General features: G+C 42.6%; 1 protein-coding gene across 1 annotated transcript in view; it reads right to left on the bottom strand.

Moving 5' to 3' along the window:
• Positions 1 to 18,334, bottom strand: part of vps50 (VPS50 EARP/GARPII complex subunit) — a 90,519-nt gene extending 72,185 nt beyond the window's left edge. The window contains exons 1-5 of the mRNA XM_072370028.1: positions 18,175 to 18,334; positions 17,630 to 17,698; positions 9,488 to 9,610; positions 8,488 to 8,559; positions 2,633 to 2,686 (exon numbers count right to left, since the gene is read on the bottom strand). Coding sequence (XP_072226129.1) covers positions 2,633 to 2,686; positions 8,488 to 8,559; positions 9,488 to 9,610; positions 17,630 to 17,698; positions 18,175 to 18,207 — 351 coding nt within the window. The 5' untranslated portion in view covers positions 18,208 to 18,334. The remainder of the gene's footprint in view (positions 1 to 2,632; positions 2,687 to 8,487; positions 8,560 to 9,487; positions 9,611 to 17,629; positions 17,699 to 18,174) is intronic.
• Positions 18,335 to 19,425: the final 1,091 nt, after the last annotated feature.

Below are 19,425 nucleotides of genomic sequence, written 5' to 3'. Positions count from 1 at the left end.
GTGGTATGACATGGACAAACTCTGGCCTTTCGTTATGTGCACAAAGACGCGTGGGAAAAAACAAAAGACGGCTCAGAATACTCACACATCGATACAGACAAGCAGGTTCACCGTGATGACCGCTCAGAGTCCAGCCTGAGGCACCGATTTGCTGTTACGTCACAGCTTTGAGTTGTCCACCCTGTCTGTGACACTTAACCTGACAGTCGTTTCCGGCTCATGTAACAGGTGAAAAACAGTAGCTATGCACAGCGGTGGGGACTGAATAATGGTTTTACCAGAGAAAAAGCCAATAAACAGCTTATGGGCATTGCTGCGATCGACTTTAAGAAAATGCTTTGTGGAATAAGACTTTGAATAGAGAGACAAAATGTCACTATTGAAAAAAATTAATTAAATCCCAACACGTACTATAGGCTGACAGAAATCTTTACTTTAAAGTCGAGAGTCAAGTCAGGCTGTATTTTTACACTGCACGACTGGGCTCTGACAGTGTCAACAATCACAGCTCTGAGTGAGAGGTGGAGGAGCTCGGAACTCCCAAGAGAGTTTTCTTTATTCACCCATTCATAAGAGATCTGTTCTGTGACCCTCCAACACAAAGCCTACGCCTCTTTAACTCTAATGATGCCTGTGTTTGGGCTCTGCCCCGATAAATTTGGTTTATCAAAGCCAATGGGAAGCAAATATGAATGCCATTTAGCATGCACAACTGCAGGGTTCATTACAATATGTTTAGGTCACCACATTCAACGGTTCGTGTTGATACCTGAACATCACTAGCGGCATCAGCCACCCCGTCACATCCAATTCTTGTCAATTTCAAGTGTCCTCAGTGAAAAAGCCTAAAAGCCCTTTGTTATTGGGAGGTATGACCACAAATGCTGGACACATCTCTTAGAACGGAGGCGAAAGCGGGATCAAAGGTGAAGGCAACAGCAGTGGCATACAGAAAATATTTATTTGCACCAGATAATAACTGAATACCAGTAAAGTCTAGGGGTCGTGCCACTCCAAGACTTGGTTTGAAACTGCCCAAATCTAACTGAGGACAGAAGAGAGGCCAGTCGAAGCTTGAACTCCTGAATTTTTTAGTAGACGAGTCAACGAATGCAGAGGTTTTACATCAAAAAGGGACAAAAAAAAATATCCACAGCTGAATAATACACGCTAAAAGACGAGTAACAAACGGTGGTAAATGAATCAACAGCATTGGCTGTGGAATCCGTGTAATATTTCACCTGAGAAAATCTCATCACGCTTTCTGAACACAAGTGGAGACCATGTGTCCCAGGGGGACCAGGAGTGATCAGACAGGTCTCTCTATAGCTATGAATCATATTAGACGCTCTGCGGTTCAACATCTCAAGCGCTCAGGCATGAGTGTATGACTCTGTGCTATTTTTTTTTTGTGTCCACTGGTGCGTTACGCACAGCACAGGAGCTGTAAGCAGAAGCATCCTGAAGCCCCTTGGACGTGTGTTTTCTGTGTCCCCGTTTTATCAAACACCACACACAGAGGACACGTACTAAAAAATAAAATAAAAAGAGAAAAATGTGCAAAAACATAGTGGGAAGAAACCCCTGAAGGATATGCTGTATGTTCACATTGAGTTTTCAGCATGAACTACAGAGGAGTAGCGTCCAAGTGATTCTGAATGCTAGCTGGTTTAGTGTGTCACTGAGACACAAATGTCCCCTGGCATCAGCAGACTGACAGAACAAAGGTTGAGATGGGTCGGTGGAAAACCTCCCAAATTAGCCACCGATGTCTACTTAAAAGCTCAGTTGTGACCTTAAATTTGCAGAGCTGAAGGGACGTTCGCAGAAATAATGATCGGTTAATAGACCGTCTCATCAATGGTAACAATCAGCAATTTCCACTGAAAGCCAAATCTGTTCAATCTGTCAGTCAGCAACTGCACTAAAACTGACTAAATCCAACCTACCAAACATCAGTGGAGATGTAAATCTGATGGGACTATTGAGAACTTGTGAAGTTTATTGGCTGAATCGGATAAATCAAGATGATTCTTGGTAAAGCAGAACTTTGGTCTCCTGGCAGTCCTTCTTTTGATAAGCAATAAATCACCTGTAATTTACCACAGCCAAGTTTACCGAGTTACCCAACACCGAGATGTGTGTCGAGAACGGCTTCGGCTGCAGCACAAACGGTCGAATAGAGCTTTATTTAGGGCTTAAGATTCAACAATCCACAGAAGTTGTTTATTCAAAAACAAAATGTGAGACGAATTGATTAATCACAACAGACAATGTGGTCTCCTGCAAACTTTATGCTGTGCACGTTCATCACAAAGAGCACATTGTCTGTTTTATGAAGAACACCAAGATAACGGCCCCCTTCTTTCTTATCTGTGGATGGACTCAGATTTTTCATCGTCGTGGTTACCTGTCATTTAGGGGGTGACACGCCCTTATGAGCACATTCTCAGACACCTTGACAGCGTCAAAGTGACCTTGACAGCGTCCGACCGCGGCATGTCACCAGTTGAGAAAAGGAGCGATTCCCGAACACAGACAGTCGAATGCAACTGATCTGTTTTGGGATTAAATTTCAGCAGCTGACAAACTAATACAAGATGAAAACCTCAAGTCGACACTGGAAGCTTACCTTGACATAAGCGGGCTGTTTCTCCAGAATGAGATCGGCAACCTTTTTAGAAACCTATAGAGAAAGGAAGAGCAAAGATGAGAATAATAATACAAAAAAATAAAATAGAGAGAGCAAAAACACATTTTGAAGTTCCTCCCACATGTCCCCCCACAGAAACAGCTACGGCATTGTAATCTTGCTTTGAGGATGGGGCAAGAATAACAATCAGTGCCGTCTGTATCTACAGCACCAAATAAGCAAACCCTTCTAAGAGAGTGTCTCGCTTTCTCAGTTTCATTTCATTCAGAGTCTTCCTCAATACCATTACCGTGGTTTCTTACTGTGATCTCTAAAGAGCTACCCTCTGCATGGTGCTTTTTTACCAATTTGATTCAGATGTACGGCGGAACTGTAATAATTTAAAGAGCTACTGTCCTGCGTTTGGAATACAGCAGCGTATTAAGCGTGGTTGTGAGGTCAGTAAGAGCCCCCTGTTAAAACGTGAGGTGCATTGCTGCTTTTAGCCGAGATGGATAGAGCAGGAAAACGCAGATGGGGCATTGGAAACCGAATCAACTTTAACCTCACGTGAGGGCTCCCACAAACAAGGCCTCGCTGAACGAATAGGGCGGGGGTCCACTCGTGCGGATGGGAACAGCAGTTAAAACTTTTCTAATCAGCAACCTTTTTCCCACTCACAGTGAGACTTCTCTCTTCCATTTAGATCGCTCTGCTACTTTGTGCAGCGACACGCTGTGTACCGACGCAACATTTCCAGAAAACAAGAGGAGTTTTCTGGGAGAATAATCACAGGTCTATTCAAAGTAGAGAGGAGGAGGAGGCGGCCGCATTGGCTAGTATGCCGTGGATGAGGTGAGGGGAGGCGATGACATTTCAGCATGTGTTAACCATGCATTGTTGCCACCTAAAGACCTGAGCAGGTGGCAAATGAAGCTCAACTGAAACGGTTCATCCCACAGGATTTGAGATGGGTGACAAAGAAAACAATGTGCATATAGTACCTCAAACACTCACAAAACTGCCAATTGCAAAAATGAAGCCACAATGCCATCTATTGGTATTCCACTGATTTTACCTTCCAATACTGAACCTCTTAAAGTAGTTAAAGTGTGTAAAAGTCACACACACATTTACATGGAGGTTAATCGTGCAGCGAGCGGGTCGCAAAGCAAGCACGACGCATTTAATATTTAGCAGCTGGAGCAAAATATTGTCCAAAACACACACACTGTGTGTAATGGCAACCAACAAGGAAGAAAAGAAAAATACACTCCAACTCACACACTGTAAGAGAGTGAAAGCTAACAAACACTATTTACAGGGATTGGAAATGCTTGTGCAGTTTACCAAGCATTCGCTTCAAATAAAGAGGTGCTGAACACCTCAAATATGTGTTTGGCTCAAAATAAATATTTGCTACTTTTAGCAAGACAGACAAGCATCAGTCAATTAAATTCAAATTATCTGCCACCTACTAGAGTCAGTAGAAGTGAAAAGTTTGCTCGGTAACAGCGGATATCAGGGTGGCAGAGAGAGCCGAGAACTAAATGATGTGGGTCTCGACATTAAGAGCACATCCACAGAAAGCGCGTTTACCACCCGGACGAGCAGTGGACCCAGCAGAAACGTGCCAAAAGAAAATCTGTCAGACTGACTGTTACCTGTGTGTTAAAGAAAATACATGCATCGCACTGCAAGACTGCTAAGTGTGTCCCGATTCATCACGCTATGATGTGATCCTTCATGGTCTAACTGAAACCTTGTTATGCGCAGCACGACGTTGTTCCAGCGAGATTTTAACAAGCCGAAGGAGCCAGATAAAGTCTGGGCAATGATTGCATAAGCATTACTAATGACTAATGACTTTTTTTAAAGGGAAAAAAGGGAAAAAAGGGATAGTCACTTCTAACTATCAAGTTTCTTATGTGATCATACAACATCCCTCTCATCAACTGAGCTCAGATTCCTACAAAGACAGTTCCTTCCACGTAGACAGAGCACGTGGTGTTGGGTTAAACTCTGTCAATGTGTGTGTGTGTGCTGAACCATATTCATGTGCAGTTGCTCTGCCTCATTTTACAATCTCGGGACAAAAGGTGTAACTCGAATCAAGTTCATTGAAATGTTTGTGAAGGAAGTAAACTGCAGCTCGAATGATTAAATAAATACAATAATAGTATACGTAATAATGAAGGCTTTCTACAATGAGTGTGTCACATGGGAATTAAGCAAACATCTGGCAAACCCTGGCATGTTTCACCATAGACTCAACGCTATAAAAGGCAATCAGCGCTGAGAGGAGCCACATAGGAGTGTGTCAGAGATTCCGACTGGACACTGCAACAGAAAAATGGCTCAGGTGTTCTCCGACAGTCGCTGATTCACATGAAGAGATCTTAATATGAGTCAATGTACCAGTTCATACGCAAAGCTCCCCACACAGCAGGAGTGGAAAGAAAAAAAATGGTAAACAGAGGTTCGAGTACATGTGGTGCACACCGTGCAGTATCTTTCTCGCTCTCATCCCAAGTGCCGATGCCCACTTTGAGCTCCTTTACAGCTTAAAGTAGCGGACTGGCGTACAGCGTGAGGAGACTGTCCACATCTGCTATCAGTAAGAAGAGCCATCGCAGGGCAACCCTATGCTGGGAAATCTGAAAGCACCATTACCGCTTCCTTCCCATCTGCTGCGGGGGATCGCCACCAGTTTGATGAACCACAGCACGTACACAATTCGCACAGATGACTTCACAGTCTAATAACATCTCAAAAACATTCTGTGCCGGATTTGGTGTTTTTTTTTTTCGCCTTTTATTGGAGCGCTTCTGGAGCCAAATCAATTCTGTTGAGAACTTCAAAAAGGCAGCAGTCTCTTTAAGCCAGAATCCATTAGCATATTTGGGATTTTTTATCCTGCATCTCATCTGCAGTGCAGAACATTGATTTCAGTCCACATCAGGTCTTAGTTCTCACCAAAATCGGAGCGTGACGCTCATGGAGGGCTCTCGCTGTTATTGCTATTGTTATTGAGTTTTACGACAGAAAACAATTAGTTTAACAACTTTTCTTTACCACTGAAGAGGTGTGTTTTTTTTTTACCTAAGTAAGTTCCATTGGAACAGATAACGTCACATACCCACACCTGCTTTGTCTGGGAGGGACTGGAGTGCTCTGTTAAAACAAGCAGATTGCACGTTCAAATTCAATTTGAACTCAATTAAATCACTTAATATAAATACCAAATCCCAACAGATGTAATTTCATCTGTTCATCTGAGGGAACAGTACATAGAAAGAAAAAAAAAAATTCCCTTATACCAAGCACCTGGTTAAATTGCAAGAAGAGTAATCTAGATCTCCCAGTAGCATTCTAAAAAGGTCAGACTAATCAAAAAGATGCTCGGGCTACTAAACACAACAGTGTAACATTCAGCAGCTATTATCTCCATAAATTAAACATGTACGTCAAATGATGCACATGATGAAGACGCTTCGCCAAAAAAAAAAAACTCGAAACACAGAGCTGGACAAACCGGGCCTCTCGTGTACACACAGGACAGCACGTTTTCATTGATAAGCTCACTGAGAAACCTTGTTGCGGATTTTCTGCCTGACAGCTCACTGGACCAATTACCGCAGCCGATGAGAAGCCTGCGGGCTGACAGCCAAAAACGAAGAGGAAGCGAGAGACTTCCACTCTCTCTCAGAGAGGAATTGTGTGACAACGCTTGTGTGCTCTGAGGCCGAGCGGGCTTGCAGGTTTCAACATGCCACGGGGGCCGCATGTCTGAGGCATCGTCTTTACTCAACAGGCAGCTCTGTGGGCTACAGCCAAAACTGTCAAAGGAGGGGAAGTGGAGGATGGCCGGCACATATGAAAAAGGGGAATGTGAGGCGGGGGGGGGGGGGGGGGGGGGGGGGTTGGTTGAGGTGGAAAAGAGCAAAAAGAAGATTGCTGGCGGAATGATGAAGCGAAAAGAATGAGCAAAAGCTTAGAGGCTTCTTAGAAAGGTGGGTAAAGTCTACACCAGGCTGCGGGGGCAGAGGGAGGGGAAAAAAAGCTGCCTCCTCTCCCACATATTTCTAAAAATAGAATATGTTGACAAGCCAACTCTGTGAAACTGTGAGTACCGAAGTGACCTCAGAGTTATGGAAATGGACCTGCTGAGGAAGACAACACAGGCGCTGCTGATGTCATGGGAACCTGCCACGAGAGTTCAGGAACAAAGAACTCAAATGCCATTAAGTGAAGTCCATGATCTCTCTTTTAGTTTCCCCCCCCCACTGTCTTCTCTGCAGGATTATCATTCACACAGCAAATGTCACAACCCATCAAGTTATAGAACTTCAAGACTATAGAAACCTCAAAATCCTGCCTGTGTAATACTTGTTTTACCCCTTCGATTGTCTTTGACAGAACAGATGATCAATCGGTCATCGGTGTGAGGACAGAGACGTGATTGATTTATCCTCAGCTCAGAAGAAAATCTATACGTTGTCCTTCTTTCTAACGCTGCGACTCTGTGGACATCAGGGCTGCTGTCAGGATACCAGCCAGGTCTGCTGCACTGGAACATTTACTGTACATCTTAATCAGTGTTTAAACAACACGTCTCTGTGGAGCTGTAGACTGATACTGTAAGACGCTGATCAATTAACAACCATTTCTCATGTCTTTTCCTTTTCATGGACTCTTCCAATCATAGTTAGCACACTGGGCTGCTGCTTAGAGGGAGACTAATCCTTGTGAAATCAACTGCATTGTTTAAATTTTCTTGTACATTATGACTTGAACCCTGGGCCACCTATGCATCAGTATCAATCCCAACAATGACAAAAGAAATCTGTTGTGTAGGTATTATAGTGGTATTATACGGCTTGTCATTCTCTGGAAAACAATAAAAATGTGGATGAGTCATCCTGCACTCGGGGGCCTATGCTAAGTGCTTCTTTTTTTCCTCAAATGTTGTATTTCTGCACAGCTGATGCAGCACTGTGGGTCGTGCTTGCTGTGCTTGCTCAGGCCAAAATAGACTCTCTCTTTTTTTTTTCTTATCATTTTTGACACACGGCACTACTTTCCCCTGCTAACCTGGGAAGAGCTTCACGGCACCGCGGCAAATGGCCACACTTCAAACGTAAAACTTTTATATCCAGTCTTTTTATGACGCCAGCTAATCTCACCGGTGCTGAGGACACACAATGTCACATCTCAGCCGCTGCCAGAGACACACAACTCCAAGGCCACCATGTTCAGAAAATATACATCCGACTCGTGTCGGGCCATGGAAATGAAACGCCACAGCGTTTTCAGATCAGAGTCCAGAAACATAGCAGCCCATTGAAGGGTTATTGTGATTTGTCACATTGTTTTCACAGCTGACCTACGGGAGGCTACGGGAGAAATTAACAGAAGTTTGTCAACCCCCCCCCCTCCATAGTGAAAACACTTTCCAACGATCTTGATGCGAGAAAAACTCAGAAAAAAAAAAAAAAATCAGGAGAAAATAAACTTTGCTTCTGAGCTACAAACTTCTGACGACACATATCTCTCAGCTTGTTGCACCCAGAAAGGCAAAACGCTCCATTGTTGAAGACGGCCTTCAGCGCCTTCACGTGATTTCTCATCCCTTGACAGAGGTGTGCAAAACGGAAAAAAAAAGGTCGGAAAGCAAATGAGAAATCTGATATTCACTGAAAAAAAAAACCTAGATGCATTTACTTCAGAGACCGGATGTCTGCACCAGTTTACATAATTAGCCCAGCCTGTAATGCTTCATCTTATTAGAGCAGATGATCTTTGTTGCCTGTGTGTGCTTGTGTGAACGAGACGGAACACACGGAGACACTTACCGCGGCCTGCTGTCTCTTGAGCTTGTCTCTATACTCCTCCAGTTCTTGCAGGTTCAGCTCAGGCGGGAGTTTCTATAATCACACAAATCAGATCTAAACATGCAACCATAATGACTGTTTACGCTGCATCCTCCAACGCCGCTAATAGCACCAAACACACTTTTGTATGTGGAAACGCAGACTTTAACCCCCTCAATCCCCTCCCCCGTGTAGAACCACGGTATTATAAAAGTTCTTGCGCTAAGGATCTCGGCAGGGATTTCGTTTATAGCAATCAAGCTAATCTTCGCTTTTGAGAATCTTAATTTCTTCTTCTTCTTTTTTTTTTAAACGATATCCCGCTGTGCATTTCAAAGAGCTCGAGCTCGTTTCACTGGTGTGACTGAAGACAGCTGTCGCTCAACCTCAAATAAATATTTTTTTTAAAAAAGTGTAAAAAAATAATACAATTTGCTCGGTCGATACACTTTGCCAGATGATGAGCCAGATTACTCGGGAAGGTAGAGGATGTCATTTAGTAAACAGCAAACAAACTCTGCTAGGGAAAGAAGATATTACAAACCCATGGCCCAAAGGATGATAGGTAATTACTTTCCTCTTGACTGAGAGTCTCATTTCAGATGGTGTAGCAATACCAAGATAAATCTAATGAGATTTCACACCTTTCTTCTGTTGAGCGGATGCAATCCATCAATCCGGACTTCAATGATATGCATGCGGCTCAGCAGAAGTGTAAGAGACAGCAGCTCAGGTGAAAAAGAGCTTTATTCCTGCCAGTCAGATGGGGCTCAGTGCACAATAAGCCATAGTCATTCACATTAGAAATGCAGTTCTGTTGTTATCAAGGTTATTGAAATGTGGTGGGTTCGATGGAATCGTTACTTTATGGGACGGGGGGTGGGGGGGGGGGGGGGACTCAAATCTCTTGTCGTCGTTTTAAAGTGAGCTGTAATCGTTCACTCGATAACAGAAGCTCTGGCGTTCATGCAGAGTGTCTGACCTCCAGTTCATGTTGCACCATGTCGAAGGAGTCATTTGAGAAGTAGACCTCCTCGATGCTGTCAATGATCTCCTGCTCAGCCTGGGGGTCAATGGGCTGCTGCCTCAGCTCCCGCAACTCCTCCTGCAAAAACAGGATGGGGATGGACAGAAAAAAAAAGAGGGATACGGTGTTAAAAGAAAGTATGAAAACAAGGAAAATAGAAACCACCAAGTGAGATGTTAAACAGGACGACAGGAGAGCAAGTTGCCAGAGAGGAAAACAACACAGGAAGGAGAGGCAGGTGGTGAAAGGAGAGGTGCAGAAGAGTTAGGGATGAAGGTAAAGGTGAAGAGCAAGGTGGGAAGACACCAGAATAACGAGATAACAAGGGACAAGGAGAGGGTGTGAGAAGAGGGCAGAAAGGTGGGGGGAGAAAAATGTTAATCAAGGGCTTTGGAAAAGGATTGCATCTTGTTTCATTGGACAGCTGTCAAAAGGGATGGCAAGCAGCCATGAGAGCAAAGACTGGAACACATGAATTACTCAACAAAAAAAATAAAAAATAAAAAGGACTAAGATTGCCCCTCTGAGAATCTCTAAGAAACATCAGAGCCTTATTGATTAACATGCTGAGCATCCAGCAAGGCTTATTGCTGCCGCTTGTCTTTCAGACAAAGAACTTTTAAGCCCACATCCTCTCCTGACTGCCCCGAAGAGCTGAGTTGCAGTCATGCGTCAGTATAAAAGTGTTAGAGGGGCTTTTGTTTTGTTAAAGCCGAGTTCTGAAAAGAGAGCAAAAAAAAAAAAGTCACAAAGTCATTCCCTATAATTAGTGAGGTGTCCATTCACTAGTGGAGCGAATCGGTTCATTTGAAAAGCCAAACGAAAAATTCAGACGCATCCATCGGCTGGTTTAAGGTGAATAAAGTAGGCTGCGAGGTGTCTCCAGGGGGCGGCAGTACTGCTTAAGAGGCAAGAGCCAGAATAAGTAGCTGCCCAAACAGGAAACACGCCTTCAGGAGGAAAAAGCAAAAACTGCTGGGGCGGACACTGACAAGAGGAAAACAGAGAGAGAGCTCTTCTTCAGGAATGACTTTAATCTCCGGGAATATGCGAGATGTTACGTTATATTAAGGGAGTCAACTTGTGCAAGTTCGTCGTTTTGTCGGCTTAGACCAGAAACAGCAGTTCGTCGCATCATTTCGATCTTCGGTCAGACATGATTCGCTAAGTTGCTTCTTAGAAACAGGCAAAAACTAGAGCTCACAAGCTAGCTCAATCATTTTTATATGCATTAGTCGATTTGATTTCTTTACCATTTCCAGCCGCCTTTTCTTGCTCACATCTCCGATACGCGAATGAAATAATGGCAAAAAGCCACCCAGCTTTATACATTTCATTTGAGCTTTGGGAATTTACTTAAACGTGGGGGAAAAACTTTGTGCGGTACTCAAGTCTTCCATCTTTCCACCCATCAATGCATCAATGCTGAATACTGCACGCCTGCTGTATAAGATGACATCATAAAACCATGTCACGTGTCATACTGGGAGGCTTCACTGTACACAAGCAGTTACAGGAAGCCTTTTTTCATGTTAATGCTGAGTTCAGTCATATATATATATATATATATATATATATATATATATATATGAGGGATTCATTAGCACATTACAGTGTGATGGTTCCCTTAATAGCTTAATAATAAGCTGATCCCTTAATAACAACACGGAATAATGGGATAACTGGAATATTTATACCTGGATGTGCTATTATACTTCTTAAAATAACACCTTCGGAAGACAGTGATCGAGAAAATTTTGTTAACAATCTTGCATAACAACTATTTTCAACCAGCAGTAAGCAAGCGTCAAGGTGAGTGTGTCCAGATGAGGGATTTTTTTAAAAATGAGGCAATGCTTCGGTGAGTAAATTTAGTGTTTGCTGTAAAATATAACAGCACCTAATGTAATCACACCCATAGAGTCCCTTTAATATTATCCATGTCATATTCATACAGTGCAAATGGGGAAAAGATTCAAATGAAGCATTAAAACGTGTTGAATGCACGCGTGCGCACAGGCCTTAAGGCAAAAGCATGCGTGACGCCACGTTTGAATCAGGTGAAGGAGCCGGAGCCTCGTGGGGGGGAGAATGTGTGTGGGAGAGCGCTTGAGATTGGAAAGGAGTGTTAGCAGAGAGGCAGGAGATCATGCTTTCCTATCAAAAGGGTGGGTGGGAAAATCAGCTCAAATGAGAGGGAAAGTGAGAAGGGGAGGGGGGCTGGAGTGGATGACTCACCGACAGCGAAACGTTCAGCAGGAAGAAGCCGACAGGGGAGTGAGCGAGACAATGGTGCGCCTCCTCTGAAGCCACTGCAGTTCAGTTGGGGGAAATGCATCTCTGGCATATAACGGCTTCTCTTTTCACTATAACCGACTTGCGAAATCTCAAACATGTTTGAGCGAATTACTAATTGTGAGGCAGACTTGGGTTAAAAAATTGCCTTCCTCGCCTGCTCTTGTGTGGGCCGATAGCTAAACAAACACCCCTGTCCCCTTCGTGGAAAGCCCAAAACCGCGAGCCGCTGCAAGTCTTTGATCCAATTTCACTTTGAAGGATGGGGGACAAACAAACCATCCATCATCCTTTGCAAATTAATGAATTTGTCATCTGATTGTGCAGATAGGATATCCATTTGCATCCAAAGTGCAGGACGTTTAACAAGCTTTAGAAAGGAATCAAAGTGGAATTTTGTGCTGGAGGGGGGGGGGGTAAAGCACCGGACACAACACAGTGCTCCTATTATAACAAAAGAGTGTGAAAATAATAGGAGGTTCATTCAAAATCCTGTGAGATAAACAGAAAGACAAGAGGGGACAATCATCTCCTCTGTGGAATCATTCGTTAGATGAACAAATTAAAACCCTCCCCACTGTGCTCAGTGTTGAATATGTATACAAGTCTAACTGGGTTTCCATCCCCGTCTGCTATTGAGAAGGGGTTTAACGGTTGTCTTTTGGGATATCAGGATACAATCACAGCCAACAGCACCATCCAGGCTTCAACGCTGCTGACAGCTGCTGAGTTAACAGATGATATTGAATTTTTGCTTGGAAGTACGTGATTATTCCACTTTTCACTCAGCACTGTCGCTCATTGATTGAAAAACATGCAGTTCGTGATGTCATGCTGCTGTATGAGTCAGTGCATAGTCTGGCTCTTGAATGTATAATCACCCATTTGCTAATCGTTGTAAAAAAAATAAATAAACAAATGACTGGGTCCTGCCGAAGTGAGCTGCCCCTCATTATTTAATAAGTCAACTAAAAATGGAAAAATTACCTTCCACACATTTCTATCCCTAATCCCTGTGCTAAGAAAGCACATACTGGGAGTCAGCTCACCGTGTTAGTTGTATCATTTCAGAGAATGCCTAAGTATTAAGCAGGCAATGCTTCTTGGAGTCGAAAAGTGTTTGAATGAATGTGCAATAAGTGTATTGAGGGTGACCCCTGCTGGTGGGAAGTTGTTACTGCATGGACCTGCAGTAAAAACAGCCTTTCAGGGGGAAAAAAAAAAAAGCTCCTTTTGCCAACAATCCTCTTAATAGCACAATAAAAATTTACCAGTTCTCCTCAAATTTGTCACTGCGTCACATAGACGTCAGTACATTTTAGATGACCCGGTAAAATAGATGAGTAAATGAAGGAATAAAGACAACTTTATTTATACTGCACCTTTCAAACAAATCAACGCCAAACCACGGTGCTTTTAAAAAAGGGTGAATATTGGGATGACCGTAAGAGGTTAAATAAACCGTAAGTATTCAAATCAGCTCATGGGAATAATAAGAAAAATAAAAGTACATGTCATGCAGAGACAAATCTAATATGGTAAAAATAATACCATGTTTAAAATGATCCCGACGACAACTACAATAAAATACAATAACATTAAAATACAAATGGATAACTTTTGACAAGCTACAGATGCCATATTTACTCTGAATCAGCTTACCTGAATAATTATTAGCCTTTTCGCACCTATAACCTTCTTACATTTGTCTTCTGGTGGTTTCTGCCACTCTCTCACAACTATGCATTTAAACCCTCTTCAGTCTGTTGGGTGCGTGCTGCAGCTCATCTTGCTGCTGAATAAAATTTAACATTTAAACGTCTGTGACATTGTTAGCTACAGCTAAATAAAATAAAAAATAAAAAAAGCCTTGTGAATTGCCTGATTTCATCATTTCTTAGACACATTCAGTGCCTCCAGTACCAAAGGCAACAGAGCACGATGCAGCCTCCATCGTGTTCCACTGTGGGCCACGTGCTCCTTTCCTCATGGGTTTCATTTCGGTCTCCTGTTGGGGAACTAAACCAAAACTCAAAAGAAATCTACTCTGGCTTCCTCTGAGCACAAAACATGCTGCAACAACACATGCACTGCAGCGCTGAAATGTTTGAGACATTTTCTGAAGGGGCTGCACATGAGAATACAAATACCCACAACATTTGTTCTGGGCTTAATGCAGTTTACCCAGCCAGCTAACTAGTAATAACTGAAAAAATGATGAGATCGGGTGTTAATACAGCTAGTAATCCTCTAAAGAACTCAAGATGAGCAGACGGGTGTGCTGAAAACAGCTGCTTCTCTGTAAATATATATTTTGCATGTAGCAATACGTCGCTCTTTCACTGTCAAATTCCGTGTAGTGTTGCCATCAACGCGAAAACAGTCTGGTCTGCCAGTCCTAAAACGTTGCTATTTCCACAGGTTACTTTCTGCTTCCTGTGCCCTTCTACCTGCACCTCACTGCTGGAAAAAAAAAAAGAAAAAAAGTTTGCCTCACCCTGAGTTTTTCCTACAAATGAAGTCCCCATGTGAGCATAAACTGAAGACGAAGCGTGGACCTGATGCTGTAAATGTTCTGGTGTTCGTGTGAGAAACCGGCTCCAGAAGGCCTATGGCTCATCTGTGAAAGCTCGAGCTCGGCCTAAAGCTCTTTAGGGGGTATCCTTTCCACTATCTGACAGCAGGTTTAAGTTAAGTGTCACATCAGTTTCACGACTCTTCAAAGAAACGTCTTGATATCAAACTGGGACTTAAAGATCTCCTAACAAGCGCCTTTGGACATAGTCCTTTTTAATGAGCTTTAATGCTGTGATGAGGTTCTCTTTTCTTCGTAAAACCGACATTCAATAGTGCATTCGGGTCATGAGAACATGGGTGAACACACAAGTGAACAGAGGCGAGTCACAGACAGACTGCAAAAAGCAAAGAAAACATCACAGCTGTCAAAGAGTCATTTGAAGGGAATGAAATCTTAGTTGTTTTTTTTTTGTTTTTTTTTAAAAGAACACCACCACACTTGAGATTACATCCAATTAGCATCTTAGATAGACAACAGGTTCATATGATAATAAATGCTACTCAAATTAAATGATTTGTGCAAAAAGGATTGAACAGAATTTGAACTAAATGCCCGTTTCTGCTCCAGTTTTAAACAGAATGCTTTGAAGCTCGTGCCACTCAGTTCTGATTCTAACTGGAACGCATTTCATTTCTGTCTTTGTTCATTTTTACCTCGCAGTGAGAACAATGGCCTAAATGCAACTAATAACGCAGCCTACATTCCGTTCAAACTGCAGAAATAACAGCTACATCTTAAAGCAGACCAATCCTCCTGCTATAAAGCAGAAGCACTACTTTCAATATTCAATATTGCTCATGTGTTATAAGCCAGGTGATGGTTAACCTTTATTGTCACCCAAACAGGACAAACAGGAAGTTCTACGGGGAAGCTTCCTCCGCTACCTGTTGTGGTCTATGTCCCGCAGCTGAAGCTTACAGTGGAGTTTATTAGTGTCGGTTCACAAAGAAATGTTGAAAACTCAACTGTTCAGTTCATAAAACCTTTTTATTCATTATTATTTTCTTCTGACAAAGAGCAAAACAAAAAACGACAACAGCAAAAAGCTTGTCCCTGCTTATTACTCAGACTGTATCACAAACTCAAGCTAAGTCCAAACAGAGACGGAGAGCAAATTTATCAATCATCACCACATCAGTTCTCCGTCTCACAGTTAGCCAGATGTTGCTGTCAACTGCTGGGGGATGATAAATGATTTGAGTCGGGGCTAAAATGGTTGGGAACACATGAATGGATCCAATCACAAAGTATCGGCACCATAATAATACACAATGAAGCATCCTCAGCCTCACTATCCTCCACGCAGAAGCGTGTTAAGTCATACAGTCTCCCCTCTGTGACAGTGGTAATGGATTATTCACCTAGAAACAGGAAGGACTGCGGCGTATTAAAGCCTGGCCGGTGTGGGCGTCATTTCATTTTCCTGTAAGCCGAGACGTCAGGCAGCAAAGTAAATTAAGTCAAAGCATAACATCATCAAATAATCAGCCTCTCTGTTTTGGCGTGAATTCATAGGCGATCGAGAGCGGTGTGAAGACACACAATCCTCACACTCACGCTGACTGTCGGCCATTATTTTCTGTCTCATTGTTCCACGCCGCTTCGTGCCGCCCGAAGCCAAACGCAGCGGGAGTGATAACATCTACAGCCGCTCTCGGGACGAGCAGGAAAAAAAGGCTAATATTTCAGGCTCAAAAACCAAAGCCCAGTTTGATTACGGCCGACCCAGTGAGAGCATGTCACCCGACACCAGTCCCAAAGCAGGGAGAGACATGCAGTCAACAAAAATTAACCAATCTTCAACCCAGAAAAACTCACACCTGCTTTCATTTCAGCCCTTGTTACACCTGAACCGTGACATTGTGGGAAGCAGAACTAACAGCTTCATAATATCTACTAAAACTTAACACAAACAGGATGAATGACCTCGACTTCATATGACCACCTCTAGCTTAATAATAACTATCTTATCTTAGCTTTTTAAACCCTGAATCTTTCTTTCATTTATTGGCAAACTGTGTTAGTTTTTTTTAATTCACTCAGCTTCTGTTACTATCCTCTGCGGTCATTTTCAACCCGTGCAACAAAGACTTACACGACACAATAGGATACAACAAAGGAAACTCAACTCACACTTTGGCGGGCAAAACTAGGGGTCACACTCAAAACAACGGCAAAAAAAAAAAGGGTAAAAGTTTGGAAGGGGAGAAATTAAACGTCTTGTTCAATTGCCCAGACTGATGTCACCCGGCAGTGAATAAATAGAGTCGGCCGCCTTGTACTCAGCTTCATTATTAAGAAGGTCATCACTAAAAGGCAAAGTCAGAGCAAAGCCATGAGCGAAAAGTGCACCGAGGTGTCGACAAGTAAGTGATTGCACATTATATAAAGCCACTGTGCAGTTTTGCTCTGTCAGCGCATGACAAATTGAATTTGTACAAGTTGATAATGACAAATGCTTCCTGTGACGAAGCCTGACTGGGAATATTTTTTAAAGCCTGCCATGGCAGAATGTTGAAATGCTTTCGCAGCAGACTATATTTCACTTTATTATGTTAATGAGAGGCATCGGTCCTTTCTACTACCATCTAGAAAATACTGTGGGTGTGTTTGACTAATCCCATTTACAGATGGGATTAGGGTCGTGAAATTTGAATGAAGGAAACAAAAAACGACAGTAGGCAGATGCACCACAAATAAACAACTTAATTATGCATATCCTCCACATTAAGTATAAATAGATGTGATTCCAAAGAATGCAACACAACTGTGGTCAGAGCACATAACCACGATCAAGCCATCATACAATTGTATTTGACAGAATCTGTGCTCCTTAAAAAAAACACAAAAAAAATTCAAATATTTTTGCAGTTTTATAAAAAATTATCACTAAACAGTGCTGCAGTGGCTAAGCACAATACAGCAATCATAGAAGCAGTTAGTGTAGATCTCTTCACCTCAAGGTAAAAAAAAAAAAAAAAGCTATTAAAAGCTACTTTTATTTTTAGCTGACTGCAAAACTGTCAAAAGTAAAACGCTGACCTACTCAGGTCTCCCTTCACTGTGACTCCTTCAACAGGGGATAGGTTGTCCTCCACTGTTAGAACACAACTTAAACCCACCTTTTCAGTGACACGTCCATTTTACATATGACGCAACCCAAGTCTATCAGCCACCCCCAACAAGCCTGACAGCTTCGGTCTCAGCCTCGTCGTGAAGCTTACCTTGCTCGGGATCCTCAGGTTTTCGACAGGACTGAGATCCGCCATGCTCTCCTGGGGGCTTTTCAGGCCCTGTCAAAAGAAAGATGCAAATAAACACCAAGGGTTTTTGTTTGTTCTTTTTCCGAGTTCAACTGCTCCCGTTGTCGCTATGTTTACTGTTCAACAGCCCACTGCAGTATTAAGCAAAAAGTGGAACTAACAGGCATATTTATGAGAGTGATGTGCTCTGTTGTGTCCAATGAACGGCTAAGTGTAAACTAAGGACTTCCCTAACCGCCCAGCTCTCACTGCTGTGCTCTGTTTTTGGGTGCTTGTCTTGTGGTAACACTCGTTCCACAAGGGCGTGAGTGTAACCACGAATACAAATGTCTTCATACGAGGCAAAAAAGATCGCATACTAAACTGCAGTTATTAACAGATGACTGTGTATTTTAAAGAGCCAAACGGTGAGCTGTCAAGTTAGTCGGTTAGCTTAGCTAGCTGTCATGCTAGCTATCTGCAGCTGTCATGAGACAGCTCAGTCTGTGAAGACCTGCTGTACTCACCTGGCGGGCCATAAGAGACTTGATCTTCTGCATCTTAAGTCCAACGTATGTGCGTGGGGAAATAAATAACTATAGCTTCAATTTTGCCTTGTTGTCAACAGTGCGAAGCCATCATTGCGAGAGGGAAGCCATAGTTCACTGTCACGTGACTGGCACAGCAGGAACCGGAAAAGTTTTGAAGCATCTCGGGAAATGGATTTCTTTACGTGGTGTATGAGTGACGTTACCTTTCGGAATCAGTCACGTATTAAACCGAAAATACCGAGGTGGAATTGAAAGTATGGACTTTTATTGTGAAGGAAAACGATTAAATGATTTTAAAAAATAAAATAAAATATGTTGTACTATATTGTACAACGATAATGTGTGTTGCTGTCAAACACCACTGGATGGTAGTAATATACAGATGAGGAGGAGCAGGATTGAGGATTGAATATTGCACAGTAATAGTTATTTGTGTCTCCTTGTGTCACAGTGTGAAAAGTACAAATGTTGCCTACAGAAAAAAAGAAAGAAAGAAGGAAATTCCATGTTGTTCCTTTGGTGGCCAAATAAGGCAAAGCTGCTGTGGATGACTGGGTAATCTTATTATATTACTCCAGTTGTAGATTATTTTAACTTGCTGTAACTGTTTTTAAACTGTATGCAAGTATTAGCAGTATAATACTGTATCTAAATGCAGTATTATCCTACCGATACTTCCATCAAGTATTTTATGATGTAACAGCTATTTTTACCTGTATGTCCACTGTTTTGTGGTATTCAAGATGCAATCAGAAATGCATCCTTTGGCATTAGAAATGTTGACATTATATTCATGAGCTTTATTACTGCCGCACTGTTAAGCAAACTGCATTTACATTACATTCACGGGCAAGAACAATCATGTCAACATGCTATGTAATTTATGTATCAGTGCCATGTAGCTCCAATATCTGCCAAGCAATTAGAGCTGGCTCTGCACTGTCAACTGTTCCAAATATTTACAAAAACAGTGCACACAGACCAATTCACCATGCTTTATAATTGCTCCAGCAGGTGTTCTATCAAGCAGCACTTGGTTAAAAGCAGGCAGCATGCCGTAGGCACTGTGAGATCTAGTTCCTGGTTAATGATGCCTCAAGCTATTTCCCAGTCAAATGAAGGTGAGGCTGCTCTCCTTAGGTGAGTTTACTTCACTGTTGTTTGTTAGGCAGTCGTCCACATTGCGGAGCCTCCCTCAAAGCATACACTGAGACGGAACAGATGGTC

Source organism: Leuresthes tenuis, unplaced genomic scaffold (assembly GCF_036924035.1).
Source record: "Leuresthes tenuis unplaced genomic scaffold, fLeuTen1.0.hap1 SCAF_18, whole genome shotgun sequence".
NCBI classification, from domain to species: domain Eukaryota; kingdom Metazoa; phylum Chordata; class Actinopteri; order Atheriniformes; family Atherinopsidae; genus Leuresthes; species Leuresthes tenuis.
This window is presented reverse-complemented; position numbering and strand designations above follow the sequence as displayed.